This window comes from Spermophilus citellus, assembly GCF_964194105.1.
Source record: "Spermophilus citellus genome assembly, chromosome: 7".
NCBI classification, from domain to species: domain Eukaryota; kingdom Metazoa; phylum Chordata; class Mammalia; order Rodentia; family Sciuridae; genus Spermophilus; species Spermophilus citellus.
The window spans coordinates 97,192,594-97,206,168 of NC_138188.1; the positions used below are offsets into that span (position 1 = coordinate 97,192,594).

Below are 13,575 nucleotides of genomic sequence, written 5' to 3' on the forward strand. Positions count from 1 at the left end.
GGAAGTCTGGCTCCCTTGACCTTTTCAGAAAATACCCAGATGATTCAGTGACAGTCTTTAGGAATACCCAGGTAATATGAAGAGGAAGCTGATTCATTTCTTTTTTATCTACAGGATCTGAATGAAACTTTAAATAAGCCACGTCATTGTTTTCATCAACAGAGGACATTCTTTACACTCAGTAACTGGTGAATGTCTGCAAAATTAAGCTCATCCAACTGGAGCAGGCTGAAACCCAGAGACACTGCCTATGGTGTCCCACCTCATGGGCCCAGAAGCTGAGTCTTGAGCACCTGGTGGCTATCCTCTTTGTTCTCCACCTGCACTTCTTCCCATCCTGGTTGTTCAGGGGAGCTGGTGTACCACACCAGGGGCCACAGGGCACAGGAATAGAACACCCCTGAAACAAAAAGTACTGAGCCAGCAAGGAAATGTTAGCCTGAGATTTGTCCTTTGCCTAAAGCATTTTTTGACTTGATGTTGTTTTTCACAGACCCCTCTGTCAACTCTCGGCATAGCCCTGAGATTCCATAACTATTCAATCACCAAGAAGAGTATGAAAGGCTGCGAGCATGGATGGTGGGAAATCAACGAGCACATGTAAGTGATTTTCATATGTGAGGAATCTGATGAATCCTTGGTGGCCTCTGTCCTAGAGAGGATTTATCTGTCTCTAAAGAGTTTCCACTTTACTGTTGACAGAGGGCAACTGAGAGACAGGGAAATCAAGAAACTTGCACAAGGACTGTCACTCCTGAGGGACTGAATCAGGATTCAGGGCAAAGTTGATCTAAAGACATGGCTTCTGCCTCACCTCCACTCTGTGGACTTTCCATGTGTATAGTGCATGCTTTACAAAAGTATTCGGCAGATAAAATATTCAAATTCTAGAGCTACTGGGGAAAATAATATCTAGGGGTTCTGGTGGTACAAAAGTTAGGCAATTCCTTTTGTTCATAGAGGCCTGATTGACCTGGCTTGGTCTGAAGGCTAGCAAATGGGTTGAGGCTAACCAGAAAAAAAATCTCAAAGAAATGTAGGTGGTTTGGCTTCCTGAACCAACCTAGTAGTCCCCACGGTCACTGTCCCCTTCCCTTGGGCTGGGGATTGAACCCAGGGCCTGTGCAAGCTAAGCATATGCTCTCCCTGAGGTACATGCCTGGCTCCTAACTCTCGCTCTGATTTATTCCTTGCTTGTTAGTGTTGTTTATTTGCTTCTGAAACTATAATAGGTATTTAATAGCCATTTAATTGAATTAGCATTCAAAATACAGGACACCCTGCTTTGGCAGTAGAATGGCTTCTCATTTCACTTTTCAGAGAAGCATCCTGTGAGGTTGAAGGCTTTGCCTGCTAATTTTTTGCTCATTATTATTTCATAAATGAAACCTTCCCTAAGTGCTTTTCCTTAATAACCTTCTTTCAGTTCCTTTACACAAATTGCAAAATAGTCATCTATCCTGTCTTCAGAGGAGTAGGCCCTATCAGATTCAAAAATGTTCTTGTATCCATTCTTAAAATGTAGCCAGTATTCCTTTTGGGAGTGTAACTGAATCAAGGGTTTGTTCTGTAGGAGACAGGAAACCTGGCTTCAAATTCCAGCCCTGTCATTTAGTAGCTATATTAAGTAGGGCAAATTACTTAACATCTTTGATTTTCGGTTTGTAAATAAGATGATAATTCTCAATAAGGGTTTGTGTTTGGGCAAGCATTCAAGGACATAATGCATACGACAGACCAAAAATATGATTTATGTTAATATAAATAACGAGATTTCTTTGGAAATTATATTAATGAATAAGCACTATAGAACGTGCCCCAAGGCTTCACAGGTACTGCTTTTTGGTGCTTAATAAATATAGAAATCTTTACACATCTTTTGTATGATAAGCCTGTGACTAAACTGTGCTTTGAATAAGAAATATTATTATTTTTTTTCTCCCAAGTCACAGCAGAAACAGTCCAGGATGTGTGACTGCAGGTAGGAGCAGGGTCTTCTCCCAAGCAATACCAGGAAAGCACTCTGCCCCAATGCTTCTCCTGAAAGGCCAGTTCTTCCTGTAGTCTGTAGGCTGGCTGAAATCCTATCAGATTCATTTCATGTGAGTTGTACCCTCAGGATTTAAAATGCCAGCCCTTTCCTTATCCTTTCTTCTCACTGGAAAGGGAAGGCTCTAATTGAATTAATAAGACCCCTTGCTGAGAAGTTAGCCTAAGGGAATTGGGGCTGTAAAGAGAAAGGTGCAAAGAGTCATAAGGAATGGGGAAAGACTAAGGATTTCCTCAAGTAGTTCAGAGAACCTAACCTCAAAGAAATAATGGTCACCCTACAAGTTGGATGCCTTTAGAGAGGAAAAGCAGAGCAAAGCCCAAGGAGAAGGCCACTGGATATTCTAGAAAGTGGCCAGAGTATAACCTCAGGCCAACTGTGTTCAAATCCTGGTTCTACTTACTTGCTTTTGAACTTTAACAAATTATTTCACTTATGTCTGTTCCTGACTTGTTATATGTCTGGATACATAAATTGATTCTTGTTGGCTTTCTCTAAGTCTCTAAGCCTTCATCATGATCCATTGCATAGGATCTCCCTTTAAGCTCCAGCCCAAATATGGAGGCCAACATCCTTCATCTTAATTCCCTTTTAAGATGCCTGAGTAGGACTCATCTTTGGAAGAAAACCCTAGATGTTAGTGGAGAACACACACAAAACACATCATGTCTTTAGATCATGGTGTGACCATCTCAAGATGATCAATTAGAGTAGATTCTGATCCCCAAAGCTTGGCTTGGCTTTCAGGAACCTTTCAGACCTGGCTCCTACTTGGTCAGGTGGCCACCTACACCTGCTATCTCTTCCTTATATAACAGGAACTGGCTTATCAGTCCATCAGTTCCTGAACTTCAGCCAATTGCAAGAGACTCTTCCTGAATGACATGAGAATGCTTTCCTCCCTAAAATCACAGATTATCTGTGCTTTAGAATGCCAGTGTCTGATTCAAAGGGCTTTCGAGGTTCCCAACTGATTTGAGGGCCTAGAGTGATTGGCATTCACAAGTTCCAGGGGACAGTACTACCCCAAGTCTTGAGGCTGCTCCCTGTCTCCCATGGAGACCCTAGAGGTTTCACACTGGAAAACGCCTTGCCTGAACAGGGCAGTGGACTTCTCACAGGCCTTCTGTATAATAATGCTCCTACTCCATTGCTCACAGAGCTCATGTAGCAAAATTACTAACCAGAGGGATTATTTTCCCAAAAGAATTTTGGGAACCCTGGTGGCATTAAGTAATGAGAGGTAAGAAAAAAAATCAAGGGAGGGAAATATTGTGTAGAGACATTACTTCCTGGAAATTCTACCAAGGACAAACCCAGAGATGCATATCATATTTTGATTTAGATGGAAATAACATAGTCGTTTGCTTCAAGTGTTGATGAAGTTCTTTGCATATTTTCAACCTGAACTCAGAGATTCCACTCTGCTCTGCACAGAGCTCTGTGGGCAAGACCTTCTTGTTTCATGTTTTATTTTTGTTTTTCACTGAAAGGAGATGGGCCTAGAAGAATTAAATTCATAGTTTGCTTGTGAGTGTTGGTAGTACTCTTACTGCTCTATTTAGCAGAAGATAAAATTGGGGAGAAGTTACTAGATTGTGGCCACATAGCATAGGATGGATTCGATGCTACCATTAGTGCATTTCTGCTTATGAAATCCAGTGACCACAGTACAGATGAATTTACTGTCAACAGGAAGGCAGTTGATGAAACCTCAAGCTGTGTGTCCTCTCCTACTCCTGTCTCCTCAGGTACTGTGGCACCTACATGGATCATCACACGATTTTCCGAGTGCCCAGCCCTCTGCTTCACATTCAGTTCCAGTGTAGTTCAAGGCTTTCGGACAAGCCACTGTTGGTAGAATACGGCAGTTACAACATCAGTCAACGTAAGCCTGGTTGTCAACGAGATCCTTAGAAAACCTCAATAAGTCATCACATGGTGAGCTGGGCATGGTGGCACATGCCCGTGATTCCAGCAACTTAGGAGGCTAAGGCAGGAGGATTATAAGTTCAAGTCCAGCTTCAGTAATCAGAGAGGTCCTAAGGAGCTCAGTGAGACCCTGTCTCAAGAAAAAGTGCTGGATGTGGCTCAGTGGGTAAGTGCCCCTGGGTTCAATCCCCAGTACCCAAAGAAAAAAAGGGGGAAAAAGTTATTGTATGGTCACCAATGCTTTATAACTTATAACCTCAAATATTTCAGGAATGAGTATAGCTTCTTTTTTTTGTTATTTCCTTTTATATATGTATTTTTAAAAACAAATATATATATATATATATATATATATATATATATATATATATACACACACACACACACACACATAAATTATGTTTTACTGTTTTATTTTAAGTTGTAGAGAAATCATTTAATATTTTTGACATTACTGATTTATAACTGAAGTATAACTTCTTACATTATTCCTGAAATACAGGACAAGTCCGTTTTTTGGCTTGTTATTTTTCTGATTTTTGTGTTCATATCAACATAAAGAGTGAGACCTACAGTTTGATTCATTTTGGTCTATGGTGCACAAGGGTAGCTGTTTGATTGAAAGGATTCAAATAACAGCACTCAGAAGGTAGAGCTCCTGGAACAGCGACCAGGAAGTGGCTAATAGAAAAGAAAACATTTGAGGGAAGTATTGGAGCTGGACTGTAGATAAGGACATGTTCAAGAAATTCTAGACCCATTTAAAATGGGGAAGAATAAAAGTTATTCGTTGAAGAACTTATGAAGATATGACATAAGCGAAAGGAACTTAGACCTTGTTGTTCTCTGACAATCCCCAATATCCTGCTTTTGCATTTGGAATATTATGCTCAGAATACTACAATCTCCAGCAGGGTCTCAAGAAGAGCCAGTCATTTCATTTCTAACTGTCTTTTAAAACTATGACTATTCCCCCTGACTCATCTGCTCCACCACATGCCATTGAGACAGAGGTGGACCTATAATGCACTCTTCCACTGTTCTTTTACACAAGGGAGGAAGGATTTATTATTTCAGCAGTATTCATATATTAGCTTAGAATGTGATTTAAGCCAACAGAGGGAGTGGATCTTTTATGAGCAGCCTGATTGAAAAGGAAAGAATAGTGGATAGTGAAGTAGGAGGCAGGAGTCTTGGCTTTGAGGCCTGGCACTAATCTCTCTGGGTCAACTTGAGTAGATCAGTGGTTACTCTTATATTTTGGAACACAGATCACCTGAAAATGCAATTAAAGAGGAAGAATAATGCTTTTGATCACAGACAATTTGGAGAAAGCAGCATCCCATTTGTAATCCCCCAGAAAGTCTAAAGCCTGCACATTAAAGATGCTGGCCTCTAATATGTCTTCCAGCTTTCCCATGCTTCAAGTCTGTATTAATGCTGTGGAGCTGAGTCAAGGCAGAGGTTTTTTTTCTTTCTTTTTTTTTTTTTTTTTTATGGTGCTGGAGATTGAACCCAGGCCTTTTTGCATGCAAGGAAAGCACTCTACCAATTGAGCTATCTCTCCAGCCCAAGGTTTGATTTTGAAGGTGACTTGGATGCAGTGGTTACTCAGACCTCCTGTTTAATTAATTTTCTTTTTTTGTTCACTTGGGTTCTGCTTTTTTGGCTTGTCATTACCCACAGCCTTATTTAGATGGACATATTATATAATTACTCCTGCTACCTTGTCAAATCCCTAATCACTTAAAGCTTCATGTTTCTTTGCTATGTGGTCTGGGGATTTTTCAGGACCCACATGACATTTTCTTTTTTCTTTCTTTCTTTTTTTTTATTGCTTATAGCTTGTCCTGTTGGATCTTTTAGATGCTCCTCTGGTTTGTGTGTCCCTCAGGCTCAGCGCTGTGATGGAGTAAATGACTGCTTTGATGAAAGTGATGAACTTTTCTGTGGTGGGTATTCAGGCTTTGAATATGACTTTCTTAGACATAGCTTGTCAGGGCCATTGTTGCTGCTAGTGTCCACCTACAGTCTTTGTAGTGTTGATAGTGTTATCTATCACTACCTAACAAATATGCCAAAACTCAGTGACTTAAAACAGTCATTCCTTGTCCTCCTCCTCTTTGTCCTCCTCCTTCTTTTTTTCCTTCACCTCCTCCACCTTCTTCTTCTTTTCTGTTGTTTTCTTTTTCTTTTTGCCCCCCATTTTGCAGTGTTAGGGATCAAATCCAGGGCCTCATGCCAGCTGGGCAAGATTATACCACTGAGCCACATCCCCAGCCCCCATCATGTATTCCTCATTATATACCCATATGTTGTCTTGGATATGCCTGATCTAGGCTGAGCTCAGTTGGGTGGCTTTGCTTCAAGCACTGGGTCATCCTGAGATTGGTCCTTCACAGGTCAGGATCAGGTCTATTCTTTCTGACTCTTTCTTTCATTGAGCCATGGATAGCATTGATAGTGACAGAAGCAAAGGAGGAGCAAGCAGAAACATATAGTTTCTCTGAAGGCTTGGCCTTGGGATTGGCACCCCATCACTAGTATCATAGTTCATGGCTTAAATCCGGTCACATAGCTGAGATCAAAGTCAAGGCTCAGGGAATTTCCTCTGCACATTTTGGGGTAATGGCAAGGATGGGTTGCATTAATATGACCACAGGGAGTAAAGATCTGTGATTAATAGCTTAATTCACCACAATCGTTTTTTGTTTGTTTGTTTTGTACATTATTAAAAAAAAACGTTATTTTCCACTGTTACTTGACAGTTAATAGCACCTGATACATTCTGAATTTTTATAAAACAAATTACATAATTCTTAGTATATAAAAATGACTCCAAAAATATTTGAATGTCTGTTATGGTATATGGAAAGGTAAATTATTAGGATTTTTATTCTGCATTTAGACAATATATTTTCAAGGTTAACCTTAAAATCTTAGAAAACAACATTTTCTGTGAAAGTGCATTAGAGGAAACTGGTTCAATAAATCCAGTAAACATACATTTCAGCAGTAGAGACTAAACTACTACCAAAAAATCATGAAAACTCTTCTGAAAGATTTCAAAACAAAATTATTCAGAATCTCTTCCAAATCTATTTTTCTGGAATCATTTATTCAGTTTAATTTTAGGTAGAATTTAGGGTTACCTAAAACTCTTAAACAACAACAACAACTCCTCCTCCTCCTCCTCCTCCTCCTCCTCCTCCTCCTCCTCCTCCTCCTCCTTCTTCTAACAACAATCCTGTTTGAAGTCACAGATCTTTTATCTTGAGAGCAGCTCAGAATCTGCAAAAAAGTAAAATCAGCATTCCTCTTTATGGAGCACAAGGTTTGTTTATGAATGATAGTTTTTTCATTGTTGTTGTCTTTAACCTACACAGTTTCTATTAATATTACATTGGTAATAACTAAGGGAGGGTAATCTGTCCCATAATAATTCCATTGGCAAAGAAAGACAGGCAACCCCTCCAATGCCAATCCTGATAGACCTTCCTAGGCTCTCCCCAATCCAAATAGGGATCCCCATACTCCAACCACCCTAACTCTCCAATGCCCCCCTCCACGTTCTCCATACAGATCCTTAGGTTTACCCATCTGATTTGAAAGCCTTTCTTTATTTCCTGTGTCTACTAAAAGCTATTCATTCTTGAGGTTGCCTTTATATTCTTTTTTTTTTAGTATCAATAATATGTTTTTAAAAGTATTTGATACACAATGGTGCCCCGTCCCCCAAACATACAATCAAACAGAAGCCCAATTGAAAGGAATGACTTTTCCCAGCAGTGCTTCTTCCACAACTCAAGGGGAGATGTGTGGTCTATAGTCAGAAATGTCTAAGGAACCACACTTTCTGAAAGTACTTGCTAATATACCATGCCTTCCTTCAATCTAAAGAAAATATTCCAAAAAGGGAAAATATTTTTTTCCTATTTTCAAATTTTTTTCTGTATTTCCTAATTGAGGAAATGGATCTCTAAGGATAAAAATCATCTTAAGAAGATTTTCCTTACACACAGACCACAAGTCTATTTTTCTCTAAGATCTCACATTCATGAATTCACTCAACAAAACCTCCTTGAACTCCTCCTATGTGATCAGGGGCCTGGGGTACAGGTATGAATAAGATAATTTCAGTACACTTCCACTTTCATTAGTTCAATTTAGATAACAGCTTATAATATTCATTTTTCTGAAAATAGATTACTTCAGATGCATTTAATTGTAATTAAATAAACAAACCATCAGAGTTCAACACATCTACACAACTGCAAAAATCAGATCTGACAAACTCAAGTGCTAGGATTTGCTCCAAAGTTTAAACATCAGCTTTTCCTCATGAAGGTGCTGCTGTTGAGGAAAAATCACTCTCTAGTTTTCATCTTAATATTTTGTCCCTGTAGAAGGGCACTCCTGGTCACGGGAGAAGGCAGATGATGTCCCAGGCTCACAAGCCTTGTGTCTTTTCTTATTCCAGTGCCTGTTAAACCTGCCTGCAACACCAGCTCCTCCAGGCAGCACGGCCCTCTGGTCTGCGATGGCTTCAAGGACTGTGAGAATGGCCAGGATGAGCAGAACTGCACTCGGAGTGAGAAGGGACCCGTGCTCTGTTGTGCTTCCTAAATCAGAACCAAAATGCCTTTGCTGAGTCAGGGCAATCTAGTCCCAGTGTCCCCAAAAGTTACCCAGATTTGGCACTGAAAATCCCTTGTCTGAGGAACCTCCTCAGTCCTAGAAAAAATGAGTGACTAAAGTTGGTGACTTTAACAGGAGTGGACTTGTGGTGTGTGTGTGTGTGTGTGTGTGTGTGTGTGTGTGTGTGTGTGTATGTGTGAATACTGGCAGATTTTCATTGCTTACCTGCTTTTTTTTTTGTACCAGTGATTAAACCAAGAGACGCGTAACCAATCAGCCACATCTCCAGCTCTTTTTAAAAATATTTTTATTTTGAGACAGTGTCTCACTAAGTTGCTGAGTCTGGCTTTAAACTTGTGATCCTCCTGCCTCAGCCTCCCAAACCACTGGGATTACAGGTGTACACCACTGTACTCAGTTACTTCCTTGCTTTTAATGCTACTTAAGTTTTAGGATACTGAGGATCTGATGTAGAGGAATTTGCCAGAGACCATGAAGGGACAGAAATGCAAATTGTAATTACTACAGAAATGCAAACCTCCTGAGTTGTGAACAAATGTGTGGGAATTCACACCATCTGTCTATTTTTCTTTTCTTGGATGACATAAAAAGACGGATGTGGTAGTGATTTATGCCCAAAGACTTTCCTTGGAGAATAAGACACAATAACAAAGAGGCTGTGGCCTAAAAAAGCCACTTACATGACCAACGCCTTTGCATCTCACTCACCTACAAGGGAAGAAGGCCAGGTAGTTGGATTGACTCTCAGCTAAAGTGCTTGCCTGCCTGCCTTCTTCAGTGGCTCTGAAAGGTCACTGTGGGTTTGTTCCATTTCTCTGCTAGTTTTTCCCAGAGCAGCAAATAGCGATTTTGTGGCTAATCCATCCTTTGCAAAGATCAGTGTCATTTACTCAGATGTTTCTGGCTAGAAAAAAACTGCTTTTTCTTTCATTCGTTTTTAGGCATTCCATGCACCAACAGAACTTTTAAGTGTGGCAATAATATTTGCTTTAGGAAACAGAATGCAAAATGTGATGGGATCGTGGATTGTTCAGATGGAAGTGATGAAGTCGGTTGCAGTGAGTAGAAAAGCTGTTCCTTCTGATTCCTGTCTTCCCACCTGGTTTGCCCATTTTCCATTTTTATTCTCTTCCTCATGGAATTCCCCTGGCAGATGTTACCTCAGACCAGGAAATAATAGTAAATCTTGGTGAGCTGAGTCTGAAATTATTTCTCCATCTTCTTTCTTGATACTAAGCATCACTACACTAGATGTTTCTAAAGAGAGCTTTCACTTTCTAGTAACACTAATGAAGGAAGAAGGTCTTAAGTAAAATAGCCTGTGACAAATGAAAAAGTGGTCTTCTGGAGGATTTTTGCTTATATCTTACTTTGTGAACAATATCAATTGTTGGTTCTTTGTTGATTCAAAACCCACTAACTGTTCTGTGCCATGTGTTCTTTTTAGTCATGTGGCTTCTAATTGGCCATGTGGCAGCAGGTTAATTATATATCATTATCGATACTATTTACACAAAAAGTAAATTACACTAAAAGTAATTGCTCTGATAACTAGTTTGTCTTAGGCTTTAATTTATCTTTGTTTTACAAATTTTTCTCTTAGATTAGCACAGCTTCAAACACATTATCAATTCTGTTAATTTAGAACTTACCTTTTTCATCTCCATCTAGCCACCTAACACCAGGGCTGTTGTTTGTAACAGTACAGCTGTTACTATGGATCCCTCTGCCTCCGCATGTATTACTGTGCAGAGACTTCCTGTTAGGGCTTGTTTTCTGGAAGGAAGGAGTAGTCTTCTGGTGCTGGTTTCAGACAGACCCATAAAATTCCTTTCTAGATAAGCAGGCGATTTTAAATTGCTTACTTGGTGACTCAGTTCCCAACCCAGCACTGAACCTGACCTAATTTCCAGTTTTTCTTCAAGTCTGCCTTAAATCACATGACCCTTCCTCTCTACCCAAGGCTGTAGCAGGCGTTCATTCACTGTCCACCGAGTCGTCGGGGGCACTGACTCCCAGGAGGGGGCTTGGCCATGGCAGGTCAGCCTCCACTTTGTTGGATCTGCCTACTGTGGTGCCTCCGTCATCTCCAGGGAGTGGCTTCTCTCTGCGGCCCACTGTTTCCATGGAAACAGGTAGGGTATCCCAAACCTTACTCTTGAGTGGCACATTCTGACAACAGACCATACATCTGCCTTGAATTGTGAGAAGAAGCCCCTACTAGGAAAAAAAAAAATTCAATTCAATCGGGCTACCTTTTTATTTGTTTTGGTGGGATGGGGGCACTGGTTATGTATCAAATAGTTTTTATTTATTTTAGGTATCATTGAGATAAAGAAAGAACACAAAGGAAACATCAAGAATGAATAGTTTTTACTAGACTGAGGAAATAAAGAGAGGGCTTTCAAGTCAGATGGGCAGATCTAATAGGCTGTGTGAAGAATGTGGAGGAGGGTGGCTGGAGTATGGGGATCCCTGTTTGCATTGGGGGTGATCCTGGGAAGGTCTGTTAGGGTTGGCATTGGAGGGGCTCTGTCTACCTTTGCCAGTGGGATTATTATGAGACAGAAGATCTTCCAGCTAAGGGTGAAAGAGAAGCTTAAAAAGTGATCTAACTTGAAATTTAAACTTATTTAAATCTACTAGACCTTAGGTACAAAACTAATTTCATATTCTGAATTTTAAGAGATTTCGACTAAGTTATACAATTTGAGTATTTACTCTTCCAATAAATTACAGGAATCATGTTAATTACTGAAATAGCTTCACCTCTGATCATTAATCTTAAATGCTGTGAAACTGCTGTGTCCTTATTTTTTTCCAAGAGTTTTCATATTCTTTTCACATTGAACTTCTCTTTGGCTGCCTCAGGGTGAGATCAAAGCCACACATGGAGACTACAATCCCCTCTGTGACTCTGTGCAGGGTAGGGGGCAGGGTCAACATTAGAATTCTGGAAGGACTGATCATGGCGGAGTTTGGTATCCCTTTGACTGTCATACTTAAGCAGCTACAGCAGCTATGAGGCTTCTGGTAGCTTGTAGCAAGAAGGAATTTCATTAAATTTCTGCTTAAGGCACTTAATTTTTTACACTGACTTTTTATTTGTTCTTTTTAGTTATAAATGACAGTAGACTGTAGTTTGATATATTATACATACATGGAATATAACTTCCTATTCTTCTCATTGTACTGGTAAACACTTCATTTTCTAGTCTGTCTTGAAATTGATATCATTTGAATTTGGTAGAAAGGCCCCCAGATCACCATATTACTGGCCCTGTTTGTCTCCATCAGATGCCATTGTTAGAATGAATAGGAAGAATTTAACCAATTAACTCTAGTTATAAACATTATTGACCTGTGTGTGACCTGTGAAATACCAGTGGCAAGAAAATTTCCTTAGAATGTTTCTGAAACATAGTTATAATTGGCCACTCCTGGGACCTTTTTTTTTTTTTTATTTGTTTGTTTTGTTGTTTTTAATCTCTGGTTTTACACAAAGAAGGTGCAGAGAAGTTGTACTTCTTGCCATGCTTCTGGACAGAGTCGGGGGCTAAGATAAAGCCACTGAAAGTCAGCACCTCCTTTCCTCAGCCCCATCTCTCTGTGGAGTGCTTGTTTCTAAACTGTGTAGGACTCTTCAGACTGCTAACTTGGTGCTTCATTCCTTCTCTACCAGGTTGTCAGACCCCACACCGTGGACGGCTCACCTTGGGATGTATGTGCAGGGGAATGCCAAGTTTATATCCCCATTGAGAAGGATTGTGGTCCACGAGTACTACAACAGCCAGACCTTCGACTATGATATTGCTTTGCTACAGCTCAGTGTCGCCTGGCCTGAGACCCTGAAACAGCTCATTCAGCCAATCTGTATTCCTCCTGTGGGCCAGAAAGTGCGCAGTGGGGAGAAGTGCTGGGTTACCGGCTGGGGGCGAAGGCAGGAGGCAGGTCCGTGTGTGAATGAATGGGCTTGGCCTTCCACACGGATGAGAGTAACTTGTGCTGATGCTGTGCTTTGGGGTTCCCAGAGAGGATCTGTACATCTTTGGGCCTCCTGACAACTCTGAAAGTTTGGATTGGAGGAGACTATTTTCATCCCTGTCTTATGATTCTTTCCATCTGCTCCAGAAGAAGCAGGGAGACCGAGGGAACCTTTAAACAAAAGCAGAATTGACCAGATAGCATGGGCTCTTTTCAAACTCTGAAGAGATGCTGTGATTTCCACTAGACAAGAACAGTTCCTCCTTGGCTTCTCTTTTATTCCAAGATGTGATTCATTTTTATAAAGGAGAGGACCTTTATGTATGCACACTCCACTGTCAACTCAGACAGCCATGTAGAAGATTTTGCAGGTATGTCCTGCACCAGGACTCTTGGCCAAGGGATAAAAGTGAAGAAAGAAATCCAGCCTGCCCTTAGCTAATCCAGGATTGGGCATTACACCAACCTAGAATTGGTCCACTCAGAGGGGATACCTTTTTGTGCCTTTCCACCCAGAAAAAAAGCATCATTTTCCAATATGTACCCAAGTCAGGGAGTATGCTAGGGAAAGCTGTATGTTCATCCTGCCATGATTTTTCCATGAACTAGGATTCATGGTTGATTCTGAATATATTATGAGAAGAAAAATACAAAGCTTCATGTACATGTCCCCAGAGGTTACTGCTAGAACTTTCCTTTGACCTCCCAGTCATCTGGGATTCCCTTGCAGCCTATCCAAGGGTTTAGGACAGTGTCTGTGATTCTTGAACTTTCCCTGAATGCTTGCTTTGACACTGTTTAAAGATTCACTGTGAGCAGCTTCTCAAATGCTCACTGTCCTCAGTTAGTTACTGAAGTAGTAAGATTCACCTTCGTTTTATTTGCTGAGGCCTCAGAGTCCTGAGAGAGAAGGCAGCTAGGTGTTTGAATACTTATAACTCTGATAGGCT

General features: G+C 40.6%; 1 protein-coding gene across 1 annotated transcript in view; it reads left to right on the forward strand.

The window, feature by feature from the left end:
• TMPRSS7 (transmembrane serine protease 7) overlaps nt 1–13,575 on the forward strand; it is a gene marked incomplete at both ends in the record, with an annotated part of 33,465 nt that overhangs the window by 16,112 nt on the left and 3,778 nt on the right. Inside the window, 7 exons of the mRNA XM_081301958.1 lie at nt 494–600; nt 3,802–3,938; nt 5,827–5,934; nt 8,463–8,573; nt 9,583–9,699; nt 10,605–10,776; nt 12,324–12,596. Coding sequence (XP_081158084.1) covers nt 494–600; nt 3,802–3,938; nt 5,827–5,934; nt 8,463–8,573; nt 9,583–9,699; nt 10,605–10,776; nt 12,324–12,596 — 1,025 coding nt within the window. The remainder of the gene's footprint in view (nt 1–493; nt 601–3,801; nt 3,939–5,826; nt 5,935–8,462; nt 8,574–9,582; nt 9,700–10,604; nt 10,777–12,323; nt 12,597–13,575) is intronic.